The sequence below is a fragment of the Carettochelys insculpta genome, chromosome 4 (assembly GCF_033958435.1).
Source record: "Carettochelys insculpta isolate YL-2023 chromosome 4, ASM3395843v1, whole genome shotgun sequence".
Classification (NCBI taxonomy): domain Eukaryota; kingdom Metazoa; phylum Chordata; order Testudines; family Carettochelyidae; genus Carettochelys; species Carettochelys insculpta.
The window spans coordinates 70,707,003-70,732,052 of record NC_134140.1 but is presented as its reverse complement, the minus strand read 5'-3'; the positions used below and the strand labels follow the sequence as shown (position 1 = coordinate 70,732,052).

At 44.1% G+C, this 25,050-nt stretch overlaps 1 protein-coding gene across 1 annotated transcript; it reads left to right on the top strand.

The window, feature by feature from the left end:
- On the top strand, positions 1-24,950 carry LOC142012576 (uncharacterized). The gene is made up of 8 exons (XM_074993064.1): positions 1-495; positions 3,413-3,499; positions 7,634-7,864; positions 9,566-9,588; positions 16,410-16,555; positions 16,816-16,916; positions 17,021-17,113; positions 18,744-24,950. Exons 1-8 carry the CDS (start codon positions 31-33, stop codon positions 20,538-20,540), a joined length of 2,943 nt encoding a protein of 980 aa, XP_074849165.1. The 5' UTR covers positions 1-30; the 3' UTR covers positions 20,541-24,950.
- Positions 24,951-25,050: the final 100 nt, after the last annotated feature.

Genomic DNA, 25,050 nt, shown 5'->3' with positions numbered 1-25,050 from the left:
TCCACGGAGCCGGCTCCGGGGTGCGCCGCCATGGAGGCCAGCCTGACCTGCGCTGTCTGCCTCAGCCTCTTCGAGGAGCCGGTCACGCTGCCGCTGTGCTCCCACAACTTCTGTAAGGGCTGCGTGCGGGACTACCTGGCCTCCGGGGAGCCCGGCCCGCCCCGCGCCGCCCGCTTCTCCTGCCCGCTCTGCAGGAAGCTCTGCTCGCTGCCCCGCGGCGGCTGCTCCGCGCTGCCCGTCAACACCACGCTGGCGGAGGTGGTGAAGTTGTACCGGGCCGGCGGGGGCAAGGGCGGGCCTGGGCCCGGCGAGGCAGGGGCGGTGCTCAGCCCCCTGCCGGCGTACGGGGCAGCCTGCGAGAAGCACCCGGCGCGGCTGATGCAGCTGTACTGCCGGATGTGCCGCCGGGCGGGCTGCGGGCAGTGCGTGTCCGAGGAGCACCAGGGCGTCTTCCACGCCGTCAACCTCCTCGAGACCGTGTACCAGGAGGAGAAGGTGAGCCAGGCCGGGCCCCTTGGCGGCGGGGGGAACGGGAGCCCAGGAGCGCCGCCCCTGAGCCTTAGCCCGGGCACACCCCTCGCTGCAGGCCTGTCTGCATCCTGGGGAACCTGCCCGTCCGCACTGGGCCGCGTATTGTAATGGCTTAGCGTGTTCTTGGACAGGCTGCAGGGCCGGGACTCTGTAATAGCAAGTCCTGGTCGTGCCTGTTTGTTTCTGCCCAGCTAAGATGGCAGCGCCCTGACCCGCTTACAGAAGTGCCCTAACAAGCTGTAGGTGGCCTTACTTCTCTAACTGAACAGCCTGGGGAATGGTGCTGGGAGCTGGAGTTGATAATTTTAGGCTGTTCCTCAGGGCTGTGAAAAATTCACACCGTAAAAGATGTAGTTGGGCTTGACCCAAGTCCAGTACAGATGCTGTTTTGATAACACTCTCCCTATGGCCTCCTGAGAGAATGAATGGAAGGAGCTAAAAATGTTCTATCATTATGGCAAGTATCTACTGCACTACAGATGTGGTGTTGAAACTCTAGACCAGCCCTTTGCTAATCTGGTCATCCGGTTTGCTGCTTATAGGCTGTCAGGTTGTTTATCTGCTCTTTGGCTTGACATTTTGCATGTGGATAGCGGTTTTAGGAAAACCAAGGTGAAATAGAGCCTGGAATATCTTAGTGTGAAGAAGGCACGTCTCTCAGTACTTTATCTGCAAAGGATTTTTTGCTAAGGTAGTGGATATTCAAACACTTTCTTCAAGTTCCATCTGAACTAAGAGTTGGATAAAACAAAGCAGCAGAAATGTAGCACTTTAAAGAATAGCAAAATGATTTGTTAGGTGATGAGCTTTTGTGGGACAGACCCACTTCATCAGGTCTGTCCCATGAAAGCTCATCAGTGAATAAATCATTTTGTTAGTCTTTAAAGTGCTACATTTCTGCTGCTTACCTTTGTTGGAGTATAGACTAATACGGCTACCTCCCTGTTACTGTAGGAGCTGGATTGTATCACTTTATGTTGCAGTTTACATACCCTTGTGGAATGTTCCTGGTACCTGGGATGTGTGTGGGACATAGCAGAGCATATGCCACTGTGGCTGATCTGTACTGCTGTTGCAGCTTAAACTATGGGAACCCAAACTGGAAGAGGGGGGGTGCAGTGTGTTTCAGTACAGGAAAGGAGGAATGCACAGTCTAGTCTAGCTGCTAAGCATTAGCATTATGAGGGGAGGGATACCTCAGTAGTTAGTGTTGTCTTTGTAAACCCAAAGTTGTCAGGTCAGTCCTTGAAAGGGCATGTTAGATTTAAAAACAAAAAAATAAAATAAAGTCTCTGAGTGCAGGGGCTAGCCTTGATGACCTCTCAAGGTCCCTTCCAGCCCTATGAAATATGTATTATAGTTAAACCAAACTCTTTCTAGTGCAGACAAGCGTAAAGAATGCCCCTGTAGAGAGGGGAAAAATGCCAGTTTCTTCCTTGCCCTAAAACAGGGGTGAACAAGCTGTTTACATCAGACCTCACTTTTTGGCCCTTCAGTTAGCCAGCATTCCCTCCCCCGACCTGTGAGCAGACCTCAGGAAGTGGGTGGGACATTAAGGAAGGGGATGCTGGAGGACTCCAGGGCGTGCACCAAAGGGGAGTGGTGTTTGGGGGATGTCTCAAAGAGAGGACCCCAGGGGCTCAGCTGCATCACCACCTCATAGGTGTTTCCCTTGCTGCGCTGCTGGCCGCAGAATTTGCTGCTCCTGTAAAGTAGGGAGGTGGCGAGCCCCGGCTGCACTGTGTTGATGGGCAGCGGTGGCACCAGGCTGAAGGTGGCTGTACACCCCTGCAGGCAACAGCACTTGCTCCCCACTGGCATCTCTGGGGGAGTCCTGGGTATCAGTGTGACGTGGGCTGCGGGGACCAATATGGTTGCCTTACTGAGCTGGGTGCTCACCAACTGTTCCCACCACTTGGCTCACGGCCTCTGAACATTCTGATTGGCCCAGTGGCAGGGTTGGCCATTCCCATGGGTCACCATGCTCACTTGGCAACAGCAGTGCTGGAGGCCGTGAGGAAGGTAACAGGGCTGGGCAGGCAGCGGAAGCCACAGGGGCTGGAGGGAAAGCCAAGTCCCCTGTGCCCCTCTTACAAAATGCCATGCCCCCACCCACTTTGCATACCCTTTCAAAAACGTGCAGGTATTTTTGCATAAGTAATGTCTTACTACAGTAAATTCTTTCGTATCCAGCATTCTGTGCCACAGCATGCTAAATACAAGGGAGGATTATTCTACAGTGCTGCCCCGCAGGGCAGACTCCAGTCCTATCATCCCAGGGCCTCCCTTCCCCCAGTGGGAAGGATTTGACCCCTTCCTCTGCCCTGAGGCACGGTTCCCAGCACACCAACACACATACCCCTCAGGACTTGGAACCGGCAATTTAACCATGAGTAAACTTTAATTATGTTTTCCGTACAGTATAGTGAAAGTAAATACAAATACAGCAGATACATAACAGATAAGTTAACAGGGTACAGGAGGGTCTCACGACTCATGAGTGGCCGCTTCCCCTGGGGCCCTGGGCAGGAGCACCTACAGCCACCGCTTTGCTCCTGGACCCCAGGTATCCCCAATATTTGTGAAAAATCAACATTTGCGAGGGTTCTGAACAAGGAACCCTTGCAGATATTGAGACTGTACTGTACAATACTACTGTTGTTGGTAAATAAAGTACTCTGCATACTGTTTTGTTTGTTTCTTAATATCTAATCTTGTTTTTCTTCAGTGTTATACCTTGTTGGATGTACCTCTCTATTACCCAGAATATTGGAATGTCCAACCTGGGGCTGCCAGATATGCAAGAGTTTTCTGTAGTCCAAACCCTGTACAGTTTGTAGACAGGATATGATTAAATGGTTGTAAAACTTCTCTCCTGCAGTTAACCTTCTTTAGCAGCCTGAAGAAACTGAGAACAATAAATGAGAACTTGGAGAAGGAACTATTGAATCATCCAAAAGATACTGAGGTAAGTTGGACAAAATTACATGTGTAGTGGCACCATGGATTTTTTTTGCAAATGCAGAATATCATGAAATAAAATGAAAGATACTTATAAAACAAAACTAACCCTGCAGAAGCTGCTCCTGCATCTCCTATGCTGCTGGTCCAGCCCTGTGTGACAGGAGATGCGGCAGCATGCTGAATACAGGGAAGGTTTATGCCACAATGCTGCCCCCCAGGGCAGGCTCCAGTCCCATCCCAGGGCCTCCTTTCTCCCGGTGGGAAGGATTTGACCCCTTCCTCTGCGCTGGGGAACGGTTCTCAGCACACTGACACACATACCTCTCAAGACTTGGAACAAGCAGCTCCCAAGATTGTCTCATCCAGGGCAGCAGCATCATAAGAATGGCCATATTGGGTCAGACCAATGGTCCATCTAGCCCATCTCTGACAGTTGCCAGTGAACAGAAGAGACAGTTGTCAAGCTGTCCATCCCCCTCTCATCCACTCCCAACTAGCAACCCCCACAGCATGGGATTGCATTCCTGACCATCTTGGCTACTGAGGGACCTACCCGCCTTGATCTTACATAATTCATTTTTTTTATCCCTGTTATAGTTAAAATCCTGTTATAGTTTTGTCCTTCACAACATCCCCTAGCAAGGAGTCTTGCAGACTGACTCTGCATTGTGTTAATAAGTACTTTCTCTTTTTTTGACCTCTGGTGTCTGCATTATCTAGAGGGATAATTAACACTTTGGTAGTCACTTTCTCCAACTGTTCATGATTTTATAGGCCTCTGTCATATGCCCCTTAATCGTGTATTTCCCAAGTGGAAAAATGCCCTGGGGTTTTTAATCTCTCCTCGTATAGAAACTGTCCCAGATGTTTAGAATTTTTTTCCCCCATTTGTTGTACCTTAGTTATTATACCTCTATTTTTCAAATGGGGTGATCAGAATTACATGTGATATTCAAGCTATGGGTGTATCATGGATTTATATAGTGGCATTATGATATTTATGGTAGTGTTAGGAACCTTTAAGCAAGAGAGAGATTTTATTAGGGTTTTTATTTATTCATATGTAATATACTGCCTCTGATCATTGAGTAGATTTTACCCTTGATGACTCCAAGATCTTTTTTGAATGGTAACTGCTGATTTAGATCCCAGCATTTGTATTTATGGTTGGCATTATGTTTTCTGATGTTCATTACATTGCATTTATTAACACTGGATTTCATTGACCCTTTGGTTGCCCTGTCACCCTTTTTGTTAAATCTGTGTGTCACTCTTGCTTTGGATTTAATTGTCATAAGTAATATTATATTGTCTGTAAATTTTGCCTTGTTGCTGTTTACTCCTTTTTCCAGATCATTTATGACTATGTCAAACGATCCTGATCCCAGGACATATTCCTGGGGGACATTATTTATTTCTCTCCATTCTGAAAACTAACCATTTAGTCTTACGGTTGGATTCCCATCTTTTATCCTGTTACTGAATCATGATAGGACCTTCACTTTTTATCCTATGATCAGTTATATTACTTAAGACTTTGTCGGAGGCTTTCTGAAAGTCCAAATACACTATACCCATTGGGTTACCCTTGTCCATGTGTTTGTCCCACTCAGAGAATTGTAATAGATTGGTGGGACATGATCTCGTTATACAAAAGCAGCATTGATTCTTCTTCAACAAATCATATTCATCTATGTGTCTGATAATTCTGTGTCTTTTCTTTGTTTCAGCCAGTTTTTCTGGAACTTTGAAGTTAGGTGTACCAGCCTGTAATTGCCAGATTACTTCTGTAGAGTCTCTTAAAAATTGGTGTCACGTTAGTGATCCTCCAATCACCCAGTACAGAGGCTGTTTTAAATAAGTTAGACAGCACACTTAGTAGTTCTGCAATTTCTTGTAGCTCTGAAGAAACTCATTGGGTGGATACCATCTAATCTTGGTGGTTTTAATACTGTTTAATTTATCAATTTATTCTGAAATATCCTTGCTTGACACCTCTAACTGTGTGACACTTGAGTCCCATTTCACATTCCCTGATTGGGGCGGGGGGAGGAGAAAACCTTCCAGAGCTTTAAAATGCAGTACTGTTAACTTGTAATTAAGCCTAGTGCTCAGAGTTCCTTCAATTTGTTATAATGCCTTTTCCTTTCCAGTATTGAAGCTAGGTATGTGCTACTATTTTTAATCCTGACATTTATCACTGTTGCTATCAACAGCGGTGTAAATCACTAAGGCTAAGTCTAGATTACAGTGATTTGTTGAGTTTTTTGTTTTTTTGGACGATATCTTCCAAAAAAACTTCTGTCAACAGTTCACAGCCAAATTACCAAGCAGATCGTAAGAGCGATGCACTCTGTCAACAGGGATTGGCCAGACTGCCCAGCCACTCTCTCAACAAACTGGCCAACTGGAAGCACAGAAGATAGGGCTGCCCAGTGTCTGGGAAGCTCTGTCTGCTGGCGGAGAGGCCCCCCTGCAATATCAGAATTGGCTTTCTGTCAACAGAAGTGTTATGCCTTCTGTTGACAGTCTTGTGTTCCCCAAAAGTGCTGTCTTCCGTCGAGTTACTATTGACAGGATGCCTTGGGAATCTGGACATTCCCTGGGTCTTTTTGAGAGAACCCTGTAGTGTAGACATAGCCTAAGAGGCAAGGTTCCTATGGATGTTAGTATGTTTGACTATTCTGCTAACAATGCTCAGAGCGGCCACATCTACACAAGCCACTTTTGCCAGCAAAACTGGGCTTTTGTTGGAAAACTGCAGAGCATCTACGCACAAAGGCTGTGTCTACACGTGCCCCAAACTTCGAAATGGCCATGCAAATGGCCATTTCGAAGTTTACTAATGAAGCGCTGAAATGCATATTCAGCGCTTCATTAGCATGCGGGCGGCAGCCGCGCTTCGAAATTGACGCTCCTTGCCGCCGCGCGGCGCATCCAGACGGGGCTCCTTTTCGAAAGGACGCCGCCTACTTCGAAGTCCCCTTATTCCAATGAGCTCATGGGAATAAGGGGACTTCGAAGTAGGCGGCATCCTTTCGAAAAGGAGCCCCGTCTGGACGCGCCGTGCGGCGGCAAGGAGCGTCAATTTCGAAGCGCGGCTGCCACCCGCATGCTAATGAAGCGCTGAATATGCATTTCAGCGCTTCATTAGTAAACTTCGAAATGGCCATTTGCATGGCCATTTCGAAGTTTGGGGCACGTGTAGACGTAGCCAAAATGTGCTTTCATGACAGTTTGACAAAACCCTGGCACATCTCTCAGCAGCGTTATACTGCTCCCCATTCAGGTAGAGCGCCTTTGAGAGAGGTGTTATGTCAACAAAACAGCCATGTAGTGGCTCCAGGGCCCTTTTGTCAACAGATGGCTTCTGGTTCACTGAGCAGCCCTGTTTGCAGAGCAGTCAGCTGCTCTGTCAAGAGGGCCAGGCACCCTTGCTGCTCTCTGTCGACGGATCAGATTGCTGTTTCAATCTGCTTTCGTATGTGGACGCAATATGTCAGCAGAGGTCTTGCTGGGAAATCTCTTCCGACAATTATATCTGTTGCTAGAGGCTTCCTATGTTGAAATGGCCAGCAAATATGAGGAATTTTTTTAATGAATATTAGAAAAGTGGAGTACCATCAGATGCTACCATACCTTTTAGATTTTTTTCACAGCATGATTGCATTAGGTCTGATAAAGAATGTTCACGTTCATGTCTCCCCCTTTTTACCTTTTAGCTAACAGGTGATTGTACTGCTTATTTGCAAGCTTCAGCAAAAGCCCAGTTTAAAGAAGTTCTCTGTGTTCTTCCTCCAAGGCTGTTGCATCTTACTCCTTCCCTCCGACTAGTTTAGCAAAAGAACAAAGAGAAAGTTTGTGCTTTTTTCAACAGTTTCATTTTGGGTTGTGTTTTGTTTTTTTTTTTTTTGTTTAATGTTCTTGTTTTATTAGCTTGTGCCACATCACATGCTGATCTTATTACTCATTCTCACAGCCTTCTTTTATTTGATAATTTGTATATTTTTCTTAACAGCCCCAACAAGAAAAAATCCTTAAGCCAAATTTTAACTTTTTCACTTTCCCTACAGCAGTTCTAATGACAATGGAAAGACCTACTGTTATCAGATCTTCATGCAAAATACTTTGTTTCTAGATCCTGAACAAAGAAGCAGAGACAGTTACGTTGGCATTTGAAGAAATTTTCAAAACTCTGGAAAGGAGAAAAAAAGAATTGCTAGAAGACATTGAAAGGCAGAAAAGTAAGAAAGAGAAGGAATATCAAATTTGGAAGAAAATGAAGGAAACTCACAAGAAAACCATTGAGAGTTTCCTGAAGGATTATGAAAAGCTTGTAGATGAATGCGATCCTGAGCATTTCCTTGAGGTGGTAACTTTTTTATTTTACTTCTTGGTAGCAGAACGTTAAAATACTGTGTGTGAATAGAGCACTCCATCTCAGCTTTTTGGAACATCCCTTGAGCTACTTACTCTCAAGGCAAATTCTGTTTAGATGTTACCTGGTAATCTGCTTCTATAAAGGTGTAATTCTGGCAGGATTCTCACTTACTTCTATTGAGAGTTTAGAAGGCAACCTTATTTTGATGGGGTAGGTTATTGTTCCCCTCCTTTGTACTGCACAGCCTGTTTTGAGGCACTGATTTTTAAATCACTTAAATTTAGACGATTGACTTACTGTCTTTGGAGATTGTTCATTTCCGGTTCAGTCAGGAACTGATTGGAAAATTCGTTGTGGTTCAAGTCCTGTGAAGCATGCATTCTAAAGTAATGTGGTGAGGCTGATGGCTGCATTATAAAACACCATGCCTACCCTTAAGCTGGGTCTACACTACAGAATTGCTTGGACAGAAGAGGCCTTCTGTCAACAAAACTGCGAAGCATCAACAATAGAAATGTGTTCTGTCAAGAATCTGTCAGCAGAATGCAGCAGTTTTCTCAGCAGAGTTCTGTCTGGACCATATGAGGCATAGTGCCTCTGACAGAAGCTGTTAACAAAAATGTAGTATAGATGCTCCAAGGGGCCCTCTGACAGAGAGGCCTTACAGTTCACTGGCCAGCCCTTTTTGCTGAGCTTGGCTGTTCTGCCAACAGAGGGCTGGACAGTCTGGCCGTTCTCTGTTGATAGAGGGCTTTGACAAGGGGAGCCTGTATTAGATGTGGACGTGCTCTGTAGGTAAAGGTTCTGTTGGGGAAATATCTGGTGACAGAACTCTCTATAGTGTAGACACAGCTTCAGTGACCAGTTATGGTTTTAGGAACTCTGTCTGGACTTATCTACATGATGAAGTAATGCACTCTATGGGTGTGTTCCAGTGCCCCAACATGTGCATTGCTTTCTGTAAATACTTTTGGTGTGCTTTAGCACGGTTGTTTTATAGCTCCTTTATGCTGAAGTGCCATAGGGAGCCAGCAGGGTCTACGTGAACCATAGTGCACTCCAGAAATCTCCCCCATATGGTTACTGCATTGCTTGTCAAGTAGAAAAAGTCACTGAGGGCTGGACTATGCTAGCAAATAAGATAAACCTACCTGTGTCACTCGGTATGAAAATTCCACCACTGTAGTTAGGCTGATTTTATGTCCGTATGTAGATGGTGCTGTGTCAGTGGGAAAAATTATTTTATCAGCATAGCTGCTACCTCTCATGGTGGTGTTTCAAGTGCAGACAGCTCTTAGTCTTTCAGTAAGGAGCAAAAGTCCAAGATTTGAAAACCCTCTCGAAATATTTCAGATACGCTGATCTCAGACAGTCATGTGAATTGTGCCTTATGCACAGTTTCTTGGATTTGAGTTTTAGGAAACAGATCCCCTTTGACCTCATAACAAAATATTACATGGTAAGTAATTTTCCTGGACATAGGTCCTTTCTATGTGATTATTGCTTTTTTTTTTTTTTTTACTCCTGTGAGTTTTAAAAGCTCTGATTTATGTTTTCAGTGAATTTGAAAGGTTTTTTTTTTTTTTTTCAGGTTAAACTGGTTACCAGAACATCAGACAGAAATTAAGTAATTTTATTTGATTTTTAAATAGCATCCTTAACTCTAATACAGTCTTGTTTTGATTACAGGTGGCATGTGGCTTGAATAAAAGGTACATACATTTTAATGAGTTCTAATTTCTGTGATTTGTTAGTGTATAGCTCAGTAAGGAAATTAGATAAGATGAAGTAAGCTTAGGTTAATATTCATAGATGGAAAGGGAGGCTGGGAGAAGTGTCCAGGGAATGCATTGGATTAGTTAATATGGAGAGATACACGGAACGACTTTGAATAATGATAGACATTCTAATCTTATTTGACATTATTTTCTAACATCTAACTTTTAAAATTCTTCTTGAGCTGTTGAAATTAATGTCTAATTCCATAGCTGTAGTAGTGAGCTTAAAGTAGTTACTTTAGACATGTATTACTGTATTTCTGTTGTGGAACATGAAGTAAAAGCTATCCTGAAAAGCTTTAATATTGTGTTGTCTCAGAAAATAAGAAGAAGGGCCATATTGTGTCAGGCCAGTGGCCCAAGTAGCCCTGTATTCTGTATTTTGACAGGCCAATGCTAGGTGCTTCAGAGGATATGAACAGAACAGGACAGTCCATCAAGTGATCCTTTCTGTGTCTTCCAGTCCTAGTATCTGTCAGTCAGAGGCTTAGAGACACCTGCAGCATGATGTTGCATCCCTGTCAATTCTAGCTCATAATCATTGAATCTCCATGAATTTACTAATTCTGTTTTGAATCTAGTTTCAGTTTTTTGCCTTCACAACAGTCTATGGCAACCAATTCTGTAGACTGACTGCATTGTATGAAGTACTTCCTTTGGTTCATTTTAAACTGTCTGCCTGTTTAATTTCATTGGGCAACTGCTGGTTCTTGTGTTATGTGAAGAGGTAAATAACACTTCGATCACGTTCTCTACAGCACTGATGATTTTATAGACACGTACTGTATTCTTCCCCCCCCGGCCCCGCAGTTGTATTTCTTCCAAGCTAAATAGTATTTTTAATCTCTCTTCCTCTGGAACCTGTTCCATACCCATAATCCATATTTGTTGCAGGTTTTTTGGTACCTTTGAAATAGGGTGACCAGAACTTCACACAGTATTCAAGCTGTGGCTGAACCATGACTTTATAAATCAACATTATGGTATTTACAGTCTTATCTATCACTTTTTGTAAGCACTCTGTTAGCTTTTAATTTTGAATGCTGCTGCACATAGTGTGGATGTGTTGGAGCCTCTGTTGATAACTCTCCAAGATCCCTTTCTTGAGTGACCTGACTCACTGACTTAAACTCTTGTACTCCAAGTGGAGCATAGGTTACTACACGTCTTCTCCACTCTGTCTTCAGACAGAATTTCTGGCTGACTCCAGTTGTTGTCCTTCAGTCTCAGTAGATCTTCTCCCTGTTGTCTGAGGTCTTCCTCTTCAGGATTTTCCTTGCAGTTTCCATTTGAGAGCTTGATGGACTAAGCTGGATGGTGATTTTCTGAGAATGTGGCTTAGCCACCCCCACTTTGTTCTGTTGATTTGAACATCAAGTTGTTCTTGTCCTGCTCTGTTCCAAAGCTCTTCATGTGTGACAGTCTTGCCATTTGATGTGAAGGATGTACCTCAGGCGTCTGTTTATGAATATCTGTATTGAAGATCTGCAATTTCATCTTTGCAGATATTATATCTGAATTCTATGGAATAAAGAATCTTGACTGCAGCTTACTTTCCCTCTCCTGGCATTGATATTCATGTCTTTTCCTCCATTTCCCCCCCCCCCGCCCCCGCCCTCCCATAATACTCCAAGTAGGTGAACTGCTCCACATCTATCATCCAGGTCATACCCTCCCAGTGAGGAGGAGGTGAGGGTATTGGACTGGGTGATCCTCATTATCCTGGTCTTTCTGTTGTTAATGATCAGTCCAGTCACTGAGGCAGTTTTGTCTAGTGTTGCGACCTTTTCTTCCCTGCTTTCATGTTACTGTGAAAGGAGGACAACATTGTCAGCAAAATCAATGTCCTCTAGCCATTTGAAAAGTGTTGACTGAATGCTCTGTTGATGGCCATCTGTTGTCCTGCTCACAATCCAGTCCACTGTGATCAAGAATGAGAAAAGTGACAATAGGCATCCTTATTGCACTCATAAGAGTGTGCTGAAGGATTCTTTTAAGACAGCATTGTGATCAGCTTGGCATGTCAAAGGTTCCTATGTTGAATGAGTCAGGTTAATTATTTTGGATGGGTTGCTGTGGTGTTGCAGCATTTTCCAAACAGTGTCTCTATCAACACTCTCAAAGGCTTTTTCAAAGTCTATGCCTCTGTCTACACAACAAGATAAATTCAAATTTATTAAAATTGATTTTTATAATGCCATTATTTTTCAATTCAATTTTTGAGTATCCTCACTTCCCACAGGCTCCGAACAAATTCAGCATATTACTTCTGCACAGAAATCACCAAACAGTGACTGTTGCAGCAGTGCATTGTGGGAACCTATCCCTCAGTTCCCTCAGCCCTGCTTTCTGAGCCAGGAGCCAGGTTCAGCAGTGCTGTTAATTTCCAAGGTCTCTGCATTTTGGGGGACCTGGGAAACTGAGAGTGAACCAGCTCTGGTCAATTTCCCGGCTCCAACTAAGCTGCAGGACCTGGGAAACTGACAGCACATCAGCCCTGGTCAATTTCCTGGCTTTCCCAAGCTGCAGGACCTGGAAAGCTGAACACAGCAGTGTTGTACAATTTCCCAGCTCCAACAAAGCTGTGGGGCCTGGGAAACTGGTGGTGCAGCAGCCCTGGTCAGTTTGCTGGCCCCCACTAGTAGTGGGGAAATGGGAGAGAGGTGCAGTGTGTAGCTCTGTGGGATACATATGGGACACCTGTGGAGGCTTAATAAATTCGAATTAAGGACATGGCACTTCCACACTACCCTTTATTTGAGATGTTAAATTCAAAGTTGATGCTACACCTGTCCATTAATATTGACTTTTTGCTATCGATATTGGGGCAGACTAAATTGAGCTAATGACATTTACAGTGAAGGCAGCGATGTTTTAATGTTGAGCTACCTCCTTTAAATTTGATTTTATCTCGTAGTGCAGACACAGCGTATAAAGGTTACATACAGGGAGTTCCACTCAAGTGGCTGTTCTATGATTGCTGCTTGGTCAGTGCGAGGTCTCACCTCGGAAGCTGGCTTGTTCTTCCCTGAGCTGTCTGTCAATTTCTGTCCTCATTCTCTCCAATAGAGAATCCTGTTGAACACTTTCCTGGAATAGACAGTAACATGATGCTCCTTTCTTGAGTAGTAACAGCTAATTTCAGCTCCATTCTGTATGTCATTGGACTGTCTTTCTAAAGTGCATTACTTTGAATTTCATCTGCTTTTTTGTTGCCTAGTCATGCAGTTTGCTGTGATCCTTTTGTGTAACTCTTCTCGGTCTCCTTTGGACTTATCTGTTTTGAGTAATTGGAATATGTTGAAGAGCTCTGGTTCACATACTGAGCTCTGGAGGATACCACTATATACCATTTCCAGTCTGAAAGCAGCCCATTTAAATATATTAACCTTTTTCTGGCTTAAGTATATATGTGCTTTAGTTTACCAGGTGTCATGCTGCTGAGGGGCTGTAAAAAATCTTGCTTTTTGGGGGGTGTATCAAAGGTGGTGGTTCAGGAATTATGCTTTGGGGATCTACCAACAGTACATTCTTTATAGCTAATTTAGTATGTTGTACCTTTATATTATTCTTGTAAGCTTCACTGAGCAAAGGAAGAAATCCAGTTCACAAGCATTGTGTTTCCAAAACTATATTTTTGGTTACTTTAATGAAATGGAATCAAGAATGAGCATATGCAGATTTGGCTACTCAGCCGTAAGGGTGTTGTGTGGGTTTTTTTTATTAGTAGTAGTAAAGTACAGTACTTCCCTCTCCCTCCCCCCCGCCACCGATGTAAACATTTGCTGTGGTACATACACAGCAACGTATTTGGCTTTTTTATGGCTTTGCATTTCAACTGTCTAGTGTTTATTGGGCAATTTAAAAAAAAGGCTATTAGTGAGAACAGAACAGTAAAATTCCTTTTCAAAACTGAGGCCTTTATGAATAATATGTGAAGACAAGTGTGATTTGGGTTCAAACACAGTGGACTAACAATACAGATTGAACCTGTCTAGCCTGGCACCCTCGGGACATGACTGGTGTAGACTGAGAGAATCTGCCAAGCCAGGAGAGGTCAGTGTTGTCTAGCAGGATTACCAATACTTTCACAGCTTACTGGGGTCTTAGAAGACATTTAGGGATACATTAGAGGTAAATAACAGCACAAAAAACTCGGAGCCAAGACTGGTGGCTGTAAACAAACTTTGAGATGGTGGCTGCATCAACACCACGAGATAAATTTAGAATTTCATTCAGCTAGTCATGTGGTAAAATCAAGCTGTCTTCACTTGTAAAGACCACACAGCGTCAAGCTCAAATTCAGAAGTTCAGTTAAAGGCAAGTGTGGAAGTACCATGTCTTAAAAGCAAATTTATTAGCCTCCAGCGGTGTCCTGTATGTAACCCATTATGCTTCTCTGTGCTCCGCTCTGGCTGCTGCTTTCAAGTTACTGGAGAACAGTGAATTTCCAAGCAGTGAGCCTTTAGCTGTGGGCTCATGTTAATATGAGAGCATGAGAGATAGAAGCCATTTATGCTATTAGTACTGTGACTACATCCACCCATTGAAATAGCCCCTGCATGGAATTCGTGGTGCTGACTGTACACTTGCTACTCTTTTTTCTACATTGCCTGGGGACAACCCATGCCCCACCGTACCATGTGTCAGCAATGCCATGGTGGAGGTCGTGCTTGCATAACACACTGAGAAACTTCTCAGTGGTTTACAGTTGTGTGCAAACCCCCTCCCTCCCCCACAGGTGCCACACAGTCTGGGTCTTTCCCGCCCTCAGCCACAGCACATGGGTAGCCCCCAGCCCAATAAAAGGATGTGCCTGCCATTGGGTGCTGCCAGTCGTTCGTTCAGGGCTCCAACACCAGTTAAGATACTGGGGGCTTTGCTGCTGCCGTGGGGAAGTCTCCCCTGGCAGCTAAGGGGCTTGCTGCCACTGGGGAAGGACCACATCAACTGGCCCTCCCTCCACTGAATGCACCCCTGCCACCACCCCCTTAGAGCATACCGGGCTGGCTTGCTGGTGCCAGGGAAAAGTTCTCCCCTGGCAGCTGAAGGGCTTGCTGCTGCTGCCGGAAGTGTCTCCCCTGGCATCTGAGAAGTTCGGGGTTTGGCTGCTGCTGTGGGGAAGGACCACTTCAACTGGCTCCCCACTACCACCCCTCTTAGCCCATGCCGGGGCTTGCTGCTGCCGGTGGGGGGCAACCAAAAATTCTTTTTGCCTGCTCTTATCTATCCTCTTCTTTCTCACTTTAAAAACAGTCTGGGCCCCTGCACTATTTTCAGGGGATCACATGCATGCAATGATGGGAGGTGGGACACTCAGTGGATGGCCAGTTGAGAACACAGTCATTGCGTGGAAGCCTTATAATGCACAGGGAAGCCAAAGACTTCCCAAACACACACACAGTGAAGGGGGAAACCAAAAATTCTTTTTCCTACACTTCCCTGTCCTCTTTCTTCTCACTTGAAAAAACAGTTGGGGCCCCTGCACTCATTTCAGGGATCACATGCACGCATGTTAGGAAGTGGGACAAATGGATGGCCAGCTGAGAATACAGTTGCTGCGCCCATGTTGGCAATGTCTTGTTGTGGGGGGACGGGGACCAAAAATTCTTTCTTCTAATTTTGTGGGTCTCTGCATTATTTCCAGGGATGGGCATATTTTCAGGGATCGGGAGGGAAATGATGAAAATGCAGTGGGGGAAGATGATATCAAGACCATGGAGCATATCCAGAAAGCTTTGGGGATGAAGGAGCTGTGGGATAGCTTCCCACAATGCACTACGACTGCAACAGTCGATTACCCAATTTGGGTGTGGCAGCAATGACTTACTTTATGGGGAGCACAATGGAAGTGAGGATGGTCAAAATCGAACTCATAAATTCCAGAATTAGAAAATTGATATAAATAAATTCAAATTTAACTTGTGTAGATGCAGTCCTTGAGAAACTTTGCCACACCCATAAGTGGTCACCTGACGAACTAAAATCATGCCAGATTATGCATGTTGCCAGATGTTACAGATTAGAGAGGTTCAACCAGTACTTTCTTTTCTTATTGAAGAATCTTTGGCAACAGTAATTTGTCCATATCTTTTATGTTTTCATGTGTGTGTATCAAATTGTTTCTGATTGATTAGTTATCTGTGCAGAATTCTCAACAATAAAACAAAGTTTTTTGCTATTCCCCTGTTAATATTTTAAAACTTCTCAGTGAAATGATTTGCCTCTTCGCTGGTTAGTGGTGTGACACAATTAAGTGCTTGGAATAGTTACTTCAGTAATGTGCCTTGGCAGTGATTCATGTCCTATGACTTTTTTAAGATTCATTATGCTGGATCCAGGGCCTTTACATTCAGGACAAACAAAACAAGTGCTTTAGTAATGAGATCAGTTCAACTCCTCTTTGTCCGCACCAGCCTTCCTTCCTCTCCCTCACACTACCAAAAGAAAAGAGAACCTTTCTCAAACTTCTTTTCCTGTCTGTCCAGCTGGGGATTTTAGGCCGTGAAATACAGCTTCTTTGCTTGTCAGAGCTAAAGTCCTGTGGTCAAAACAGCAAACATTCTCAAATGGTCCTTTTCTAGGAAAAGAAATTGTAAGAGATTTGACTTTATATTTATTCAGATGTGTTTTTGCCATCTACTGACTTTTTTTAATGTTAAGTGGCATTTGTTTTTGTTTTCCTATTTTGTCCCAGAGAAACAAATAATTATCTAAGGCATTTTGTTCACTTCCCCCGTCCCCCCATCCCTCAGAGTGAAGACTCAGCTTGATCTGATGCACATAGCATCTAGCTATGAAAAGGCACCAAAATCTATCCAAAAGCAAATGGATATAAAATCTGTGGTTAATGAAATCTTGGCCTTGCAGCTGACTTCAACTGATTCATGTATTGTTAAAGGTAGGAAAAAAGATGCATTAAATTTTTAACATTGCTCAGGTCATAATTTTGCAGCACATATATAGAAAATAAATCAGTTATCCTATCACAATAAATTTTGTTGAAGCAGTACTTGGTTTGAAAAACGAAAGGTTTTCCTTTTAATTGCCCCTCTTACATAATGTTGTTTTAAGTGTACATCTGAGTCTGAATGTTAAATGGTCATTAGGTATTTGTATTTTTTTAACCAGCTTTATCTTTTTCTTCCTCTTTTCTCACAGAACTTTCCTCTGGAGAAAACGAAAGTTTAATTGGAAACACTGTGCATAAAAGTTGTGCAAAACAATGGAATGTTCAGAAAAAAATACACAAAACGTTTTATGTATGTTCCTGTTTATAAGACCTACTACAATTTTTATTATTTAAGTATGCTGTTTTAGCTTTGTCCAATCCAAAATTAACAATGTCTGATGCAACTTTTTTCAGCCTCTAGTAGGACATGAGGAAACATTGACTGATGATGGTAACATTTATACTCGCTTGATGTCAATATCAGCATTTCAGGACATGAGTCATGAGGTAAGAATGTATTTTGGTGTAAATATTATTCAGCTACTATTAAACTTGGTTTTTTTCCAAATATTGTTTTTTGTATCATCACAATGTTTTCTTTCACGTGAAATGTACAAGGGGCTTCCTTTTTTCATTATGCTTGATAGTCAGTGACTACTTTAATTCAGTCCTATTGCACGTTAACTTTTTTAAATTCTTAGGTTAAATATAGAACTTAGAGTACAACCTAGTTGGTTTTATAAGAACTAGCTTTTGTGGATTGTTTACCATTAAAAATACAAGTGGGTAATTTTTAAACTTATTTGAGAAGCTTACATTTTTTTTTTTTGGCCACATTTCAAGTCCAAGCAGTCCATACTTGAAAAGATAGGATAAGACCCAGTTTCAGTGGAAGAGGGATTTGTGGTCAAAGCTAAGAATGAATGCGTGCCTCATCTCTTCCTGAGAAGTAAAGTCTGTGTTGATATTGGACCTATGCTTCTGTGTGCCTTCAACATGGTAACTCATGTGAATTTGTAAACAGTCCCAGTAGGTCATATGTCAGTTTGCCCAGTGATGGGTTATGTATGTCCCTTAGTATTCCATATCCAGTTTCTTTTGACTGCAGTCAGTGAAGGAATATTTGAGTTACTGCCTCAGGCTTTAGCTGCACTGTATCATGTCTATCTTCCTTCTCTAGCAGAAAAAGGTTTGAAAAGGTCTTCTGTAAGTCATTTGAAAGCTGTTTTGGCTTTCTATAACCACTGCCTCTCCAGTTCCATACTGTTGAGAGTTGAAGGCTTTGGTCTATTGCAGGTATAAAAATAATCCTCTTTTGAGTTGTTACCATAGATCCAGGGTGGCAACCAGATAAAGACAAAGAGCCAAAATAGCCAAAATATATAGTGTGCACAGAGCCACACTATATATTTTCATCATCTAAATGTAGATATATTATCTATTCTATCTACACACATAGCTGTATAAAAATGAATATATAATTCTACACTCTACCAGAGCCAGGCGCCCCCTGCTGCCTCTGCCCCCCACCCCGCTCTAGCCCAATGCCTGGGACTCACAGGCACTATGCCACCACCATGCGCTTCTCCCACCAGATGCTGGGGCATGTGTGCAGAGTGGCGATAATCAGTTGCCGTGCATGGCTCTGAGCAGGAGCCTTATTTCATTGTTAAAAGTGCTGCAGGTTGGCCACCCCGCCAGAAATGAGTTGTGACTGTTATGTGACTAAGAAAAATGTCAATTTAAAAATTCATTGGCCCTGGATTAAAAAATACTAAATTGGATTTAGGCTTTTGTATTCACAGAAGAACTGTAGAGGTGTGTCGCATCTTCAACATTTAATAATTGCTAAATGTATTGCTTGATGCTTCTAACAGATATTATTTGTGTGTAGTTTGTCCTTACACTAGTGTCATTGAAGTATCTATGGATTTTTGTTTTAGAAAGATTAATCTAAAGAGCTGGCATATTTATTTGTTGCCTTGTAATAGCGTTGGCAAAATATTGAGTAAATAGAGTAGTCCGAGAACATAAGAACACAATAGATTAACAAATTGCCATTGTATATTTTAAATAACTTTCAACTTCCGTGACTGCTTTTGCTTATACTAAATGTGGTGGTTTTTTATAATTGTAGGAGATACGTTATAATTATTATATGGCTCATCGAAAATCCGATCAGTTGAAGACACAGATTTCACCTGCAAATACAAAGCCTGCATTTGTGATAGATGATTCTTTGAAGGGTGTGTTTTCAGCAGTCCCTCTTCTCTTCTCATCTCCCAAAGTGAAAGATGCACAGAGAATAAAAACACAAAAATTACAAAAAGGAAGCTTCAGTAACACTAGTTTTAACAATTCCAGTAGTTACAGATTGAGCTTTCCAGCTGTGCACTCTGAATTAAACAGTGACTTAGAGTTATTTAATGGAAGAATATGTCCAGAAGTAAGCAAAGTGACCTCCCCGTCAGAAAATTCCAGTGGCCTGTTATTAAAAAATGAAGAAAAAATGGCTCAAACATCGCTGGCTCCCATTTCTGTGAAAACACTAGCAAGTGCCAACACTTCCCCTGGCTTACTAGAATCAGCAATGAAACAAGTTACTGTTTCAAATTCAACCCTTTTAGATACTCCTGCAGAGGGCCTTTGTGCTCCACATTTTATCCCCATGTCAGGTATGGATTCAGCTTTACCAAATTTAAATAAGTCTGCAGCTATGTTTTCCTTCAATAATTTGGTTTTCCCCAATTTTTTTATGGGAAGATGTGATAATCAAGATAAAATGGATAATCAAAATGGGAATTATGCAGCGCTTAACTCTCTAACTGATGCTAACATTTCTGCTGTCTCTGTAAGTCCTGAACTAGGTCCAGCAGAAAGTGGAAAACCAGTTTTTGAATTTGCCTTCAGCAAATCAGAAAGAGATTGTTTTACAGTCTCTAAATTCAGCAATTCATTGAAGATTTCACCATCTTCCAGCCAACCTGAGAAACCAGCTGAACAAAGTTCAGTACTTCAAACAGGAAATGAGACTGTTTCCGTAAGCAAAGACATAGAATGTAACGACCTAAAATCTACAGTAGTTCCACGGCAGCAACGTGCCAGTGCCTCAGATTCCACTGCTGGTATGACCAGCAAAACATCTAATGGTGACGTTGGGAAAAAAGATGTATCCAAAACACAGCCGCTCTCCTGTAATAACCTGTTTTTCTCATCTAATAACTGTATTCCGGAATGCAAATCTTTACCTGTAACCTCAATGTTGTTGTTCTCTAATAATGAAAGGGAAAAAATGAAAATGGAGTCACTTGACAAAGCACATCCTATTGTAGAAAAATATACACCTCCACTATGTACAGGGGCCAAATCAATTGACAAAGCACATCCAGTTGCAGAAAAATCTATACCTCCAATGTGTGTGGAGGCCATGCCTGAATTTACAAATCCACAGTATACCAATTCCTTTTTTTCTTTGGACACATCTGTAAAAACTGAAATGGAAGATGCTCTTGTTCAACAGAATTCTTTGTTTGATCCAGCTGTACTCAACTCCCTATTTCCAAAAGTCCTGCCTAGTAAAGGAAGCAATATATTTTCCATTGATCCTAGTGTTGCATCAACTAAATCTCATACAGATGTGAAAGTTGAAGACCAGGCAAATGTTGGTGTGACTTACCAGTTTCAACAAGATTTAGGAGAGATTTCTAGGAAGCAAAATGAACTTGAGACCCTGCAGTTACAGGATGCAGCTTGTGTTGTTCCAGTGACGTGTGAAACATTTTCAGAAAGCTCATCACAGGCAGTAGGTAAAGAAGGTGAAATACTAAGTAATTCAGACTCTGATATAGAAGAGCTAAGTCAAGCATCAATGTCTAGTGACTGTAGCAGTGCATCAGAATATTTTTCTGTGTCAGAAGACAAAAATGTCAGCTAGTGAAAAAACAACAATATGCACCGCTGAGAATGAAATGGAAGAGAATTTTCTTCAAAGCAAATAATATTTGGGGAATTAAGATATGCTGGAACTTGTAAATGTTCCTACTGAAATACATAACCAGTTTGAAAAGAGATACCATGTTTTTGTTGTTAAGAGCTTTTCTTGTGTCTTGCAATGAGTCCTAAATGGGGTCTCTGTCTGTCCATGGGAACAGCTTATCATCATCAACTAGAATTCAAAAGAAAGGGTTGTTGTTTTTTGTAGTATAAACTAACAAAATTGAGTATCAACCTCCAAAATGTCTTCCTGTGCTAGAAATGTTTAATCCTAAGTTCTATATCATTAAGAAAATGATGGTTGAAGCTAGAACTCTAGTTTCAGCGTAGTGATGTAAAATGTTTGACTGAAGCTTGACTATTGTCCATGATACTGTTTAGCACATATTGCACATAAGCAGTTGTAAGCCACTTTATTCCCATAATTGAGAAAATAAGATTTCTTCCACACTTTAAAAATAAAATTAGTATTCAAAACTAATTATTTTTCCTGCTTGCATATATTGGTGGAGAATATTGCTTTAAGCTTTATGACATACAACCCTAAATCAGTCATTTTGAGTGGGTCAGTGGTATTGAATCTTTGCGTGATGGGCAAAGTTCCATCTAAAGAGCAATCAAATACTGTGGAAAATAGATTTCCTGTTCTAGAATACCTATAAACTAGGTAAATAAGACTCTTAAAAAAGGTAACAATGTCTATGCGGCATTGACTCTCCTACTGAGGAAGGATTAATTGGGTGAATTTGCATATTGTGAAATATGACACATACTAGAGTTGAGAAAATCAGTCCACAGTTGCATCTGATGCGTGTTGTTGGATAATTCTGCCACCTTCAAAAGAATATTACTTTTTTTTGGTAATTATGATAAAAAGAGAAGTTACTCGCCTGTAGTAACGATGGTTCTTCAAGATGTGTCCCCGTGGGTGCTCCACAGTAGGTGTCGGGCTCGCCCGCCGCCGCAGATCGGAATTCTTCCAGCAGTTTCTCCTGGATCGCGCATGCACCGGCGCGCACCGCTCCCCCGCGCGCCCCCGGCCGCATGCGCGATCCGGTCCCTGCCAGTTCCTTGACCAACCGCCTCGAATGCTCCTGAAAAACACTAGACAGAGATCCGAAGCGGGGAGGATGGGCGGGTGGTGGAGCACCCACGGGGACACATCTCGAAGAACCATCGTTACTACAGGTGAGTAACTTCTCTTTCTTCGTCGAGTGGTCCCTGTGGGTGCTCCACAATAGGTGACTACCCAGCAGTAACCCAAGTAAGGAGGTGGGTAATCCAGTTTATGTGCAGCTTGCCCCCGAGAGGACTGCTGTCGACAGACGGGTATCCTCTTTGAATACCCGATGTAGGGCATAATGCTTGGCGAAGGTGTCGTAGGATGACCAGGTCGCCGCCCTACAGTTGTCTTTTAACACGATGCCCTTGAAGAAGGCTGTTGACGCCGCCACCGCCCTGGTGGAGTGAGTCCTAGGCGGGGCCAGCAAAGGGGTCTTTTGAAGCTTGTAGCACATTTTTATACAGGACACAATGTGCTCTGAGATTCTCTGTGAAGAGAGACCTTCTCCTTTTGACCTGGGAGCGAGAGAGACTAGAAGCCTGTCTGTTTTCCGGAAGGACTTAGCTCTGTCTATGTAGAAGGCCAACGGCCTCCTCACATCCAGGAGATGCAGGCGTGCCTCCTTGATGGAGCTGTGAGGCTTCGGGTAAAGCGAGGGTAAAACTATTGGCTCGTTAGATGGAACTCCGAAGAAACTTTTGGAACAAAGGCTGGGTGCAACCTTAAGGCTACCGCCTCCTTTGAGAATACTGTGCAGGGCGGCGTTGCCATCACTGCTGCGAGCTCGCTCACCCTGTGGGCTGACGTAATTGCAGGGAGGAAGGTCGTTTTCATCGTAAGGAGACGGAGGGGAACTGTGGCTAATGGTTCGAAAGGTGGACCCGATAGCGTGCTGAGCACCAAGTCAAGACTCCACGATGATGGAAGCGGTTTCCGAGGGGGGTACAGGCTTACCAACCCCTTCAAGAACCTTGTGACGATAGGATGGGCGAATACAGGGGGCCCTTCCTCCGTTTGCCGAAAGGCTGATATAGCAGCGAGGTGGACCTTTAGTGAGGATAGAGAAGACCCGCCTCTTTTGAGGTCCAATAAGTATTCTAATATTACAGGTATGGGAACGTCAAGGGGAGCTAACTGCTTGGCGGAACACGAGGCTGTAAATCGAGTCCATTTCTGCTTGTAAGTCCTCCTGGTGGAGGTCCTTCAGCTACATTCCAGGACTTGTTGTACTCCCTCCATACACATGCTCTCTAAGGAGCTGAGCCATGGATTAACCATGCTTGTAGACGCAGACCCTGAGGGTGCGGGTGCACTGTGGACCCCTGAGCCTGCGTGAGTAAGTCCGGCGCCACCGGCAGAGGAAGCGGTGGGCGGTCCGACGTGCAGAAGCAAGGGAAACCATTGCTGCCGATCCCAAATTGGGACTATGAGTATCATGCGAGCTCTGTCCCTTCTGGCTTTCTGCAGAACCTTGTGGATAAGCACTGTGGGGGGAAACGCGTAAGGTAGAGGGCCCCTCCATGAAATCATGAATGCGTCCCCCCAGGGACCCCCGCCCCACTCCTGCCCTGGAGCAGTACTGGGGACACTTCTTGTTGTACTGGGTGGCAAACACATCGATCTGGGGAACTCCCCATGTACGAAAAATGCGCCGTAGCAGATCAGAGCGGATCTGCCATTCATGCGTGAGTGCAAAGTGCCTGCTCAGCTGATCTGCTTTCACGTTGTGAGCTCCTGGCAAGTATGAGGCTTTCAATGTTGTTGTTGGCGATGCACCAGTTCCACAATCGGACTGCTTCTGCACATAGACCACGGGATCGTGCTCCTCCTTGTCGATTGATGTAAAACATAGTGGCGGTATTGTCGGTATTGATCCCGACTACTTTGCCATGCAGGTAATCTTGAAAATGTTTGCAGGCATTGAACACTGCTCTGAGCCCCAGTATGGTTGTGTGCAGTGTCTGTTCCGCAGGGGACCGTAGCCCTTGCGTTACCTTGTTGCCGATGTGCGCTCCGCACCCTATGTGGGAGGCGTCGGTAATAAGAAAAATAGAAATTTGTGGTTGGTGAAAAAGGCACCCCCACTAGCAGATTCTTGGGATTTTCCCACCATGCTAGGGATCTGCGCACCTCTGTCGTGGGCGACACTCCTCTGTGGACAGTATGAGATGACGGTTTGTAAACACTCGCCAGCCAATGCTGCAGGCTTCGCATGTGTAACCTGGCATTCTATACCACAAACGTCGCTGCCACCATGTGGCCCAACAGCTGTAGGCACGTTAGGACCGGCACCGTGGGGCTGTATGTCATGACTTGCACCAGTGAACTGATGGCACGGAAGCGGGCGTCAGACAGGTATACGCTAGCTGTGATAGTTTATGCGTGCACCTATGAACTTTATATGTTGTGTGGGTTCGGTCTTTGACTTTGCGAGATTGATAACTAGGCCCAACGAAGAAAACGTGTCCGCTGTGACGCGTATCGTGCATAAGACCTCTGCCTTCGAGGCCCCTTTCAGCAGGCAGTCGTCCAGATATGGGAAATAAACACCCCGTCTGTGCAGGTAGGCTGATACCACTGCCAGGGTTTTGGTAAAAACTCCGGGAGCCGGGGAAAGGCCGAACGGAAGAACCCTGTACTGGAAGTGCTCCCTGCCGACCGTGGAGCGGAGGAAGTGTCTGTGTGCTGGGTGGATTGTTATATGAAAGTAAGCATCTGGTAAGTTGAGGGCTGCAACCAGTGTCCATCGTCCAGTGCCATGAGTATAGAGGCAACTGTGATCATCCAAAAAACGTTGCTTGTGCAAGTAACGGTTGAGGCTCCGTAGATCCAAGATGGGCCTCCAGCCTCCTGTTTTCTTCTCTGTTAGGAAGTAGCATGAATAAAAACCTTTCCCCTGGAATTGCTCCGGCACTCTTTCCACCGCCCCATGAACAGAAGGTGATCCACTTCCTGCTTGAGCCTCGCCTCGTGGGCAGCGTCTCTGAGATGAGGCCTGGCGGGAGGCTTCGTTGGTGGAAGTGACTGGAAGGGGATCATGTAACCCGTGGCTGTAAGCTCTAGCACCCAGCTGTCTGTGGTGATCTTTTGCCATTGGGAGTGGAATGGTTTGAGGCGATGATGGAACATGAGATGAGTGGCATTGAGCGATTGGTATTGATAGTGCAGCCCCCCACATACCCGTCAAACTTGTTGTCTTTGGGCCTGCCCCGAGGGCGTACGGCTTTTTTGGGAATGTCGCCTGGGAGTTCTGTGCTGCTGCTGCTGTTGATGGCGCCCTTGGTCGTAGTCTCTTTGACATTGAGCACACTGCGCTTGGTAAACGTAGCATCTTTGCTGAGGATAAAATTTCTTCCTCCTGTATGGGGGAGTATAAATGCCCAAGGTT

Coding starts and splice junctions, on each gene's coding strand:
- LOC142012576 (XM_074993064.1), top strand. CDS start 31: ATGGAGGCCAGCCTGACCTGCGCTGTCTGCCTCAGCCTCTTCGAGGAG. Junction 3,500..7,633: donor ATCATCCAAAAGATACTGAG/GTAAGTTGGACA, acceptor CTTTGTTTCTAG/ATCCTGAACAAAGAAGCAGA. Junction 9,589..16,409: donor GCATGTGGCTTGAATAAAAG/GTACATACATTT, acceptor CCCATCCCTCAG/AGTGAAGACTCAGCTTGATC.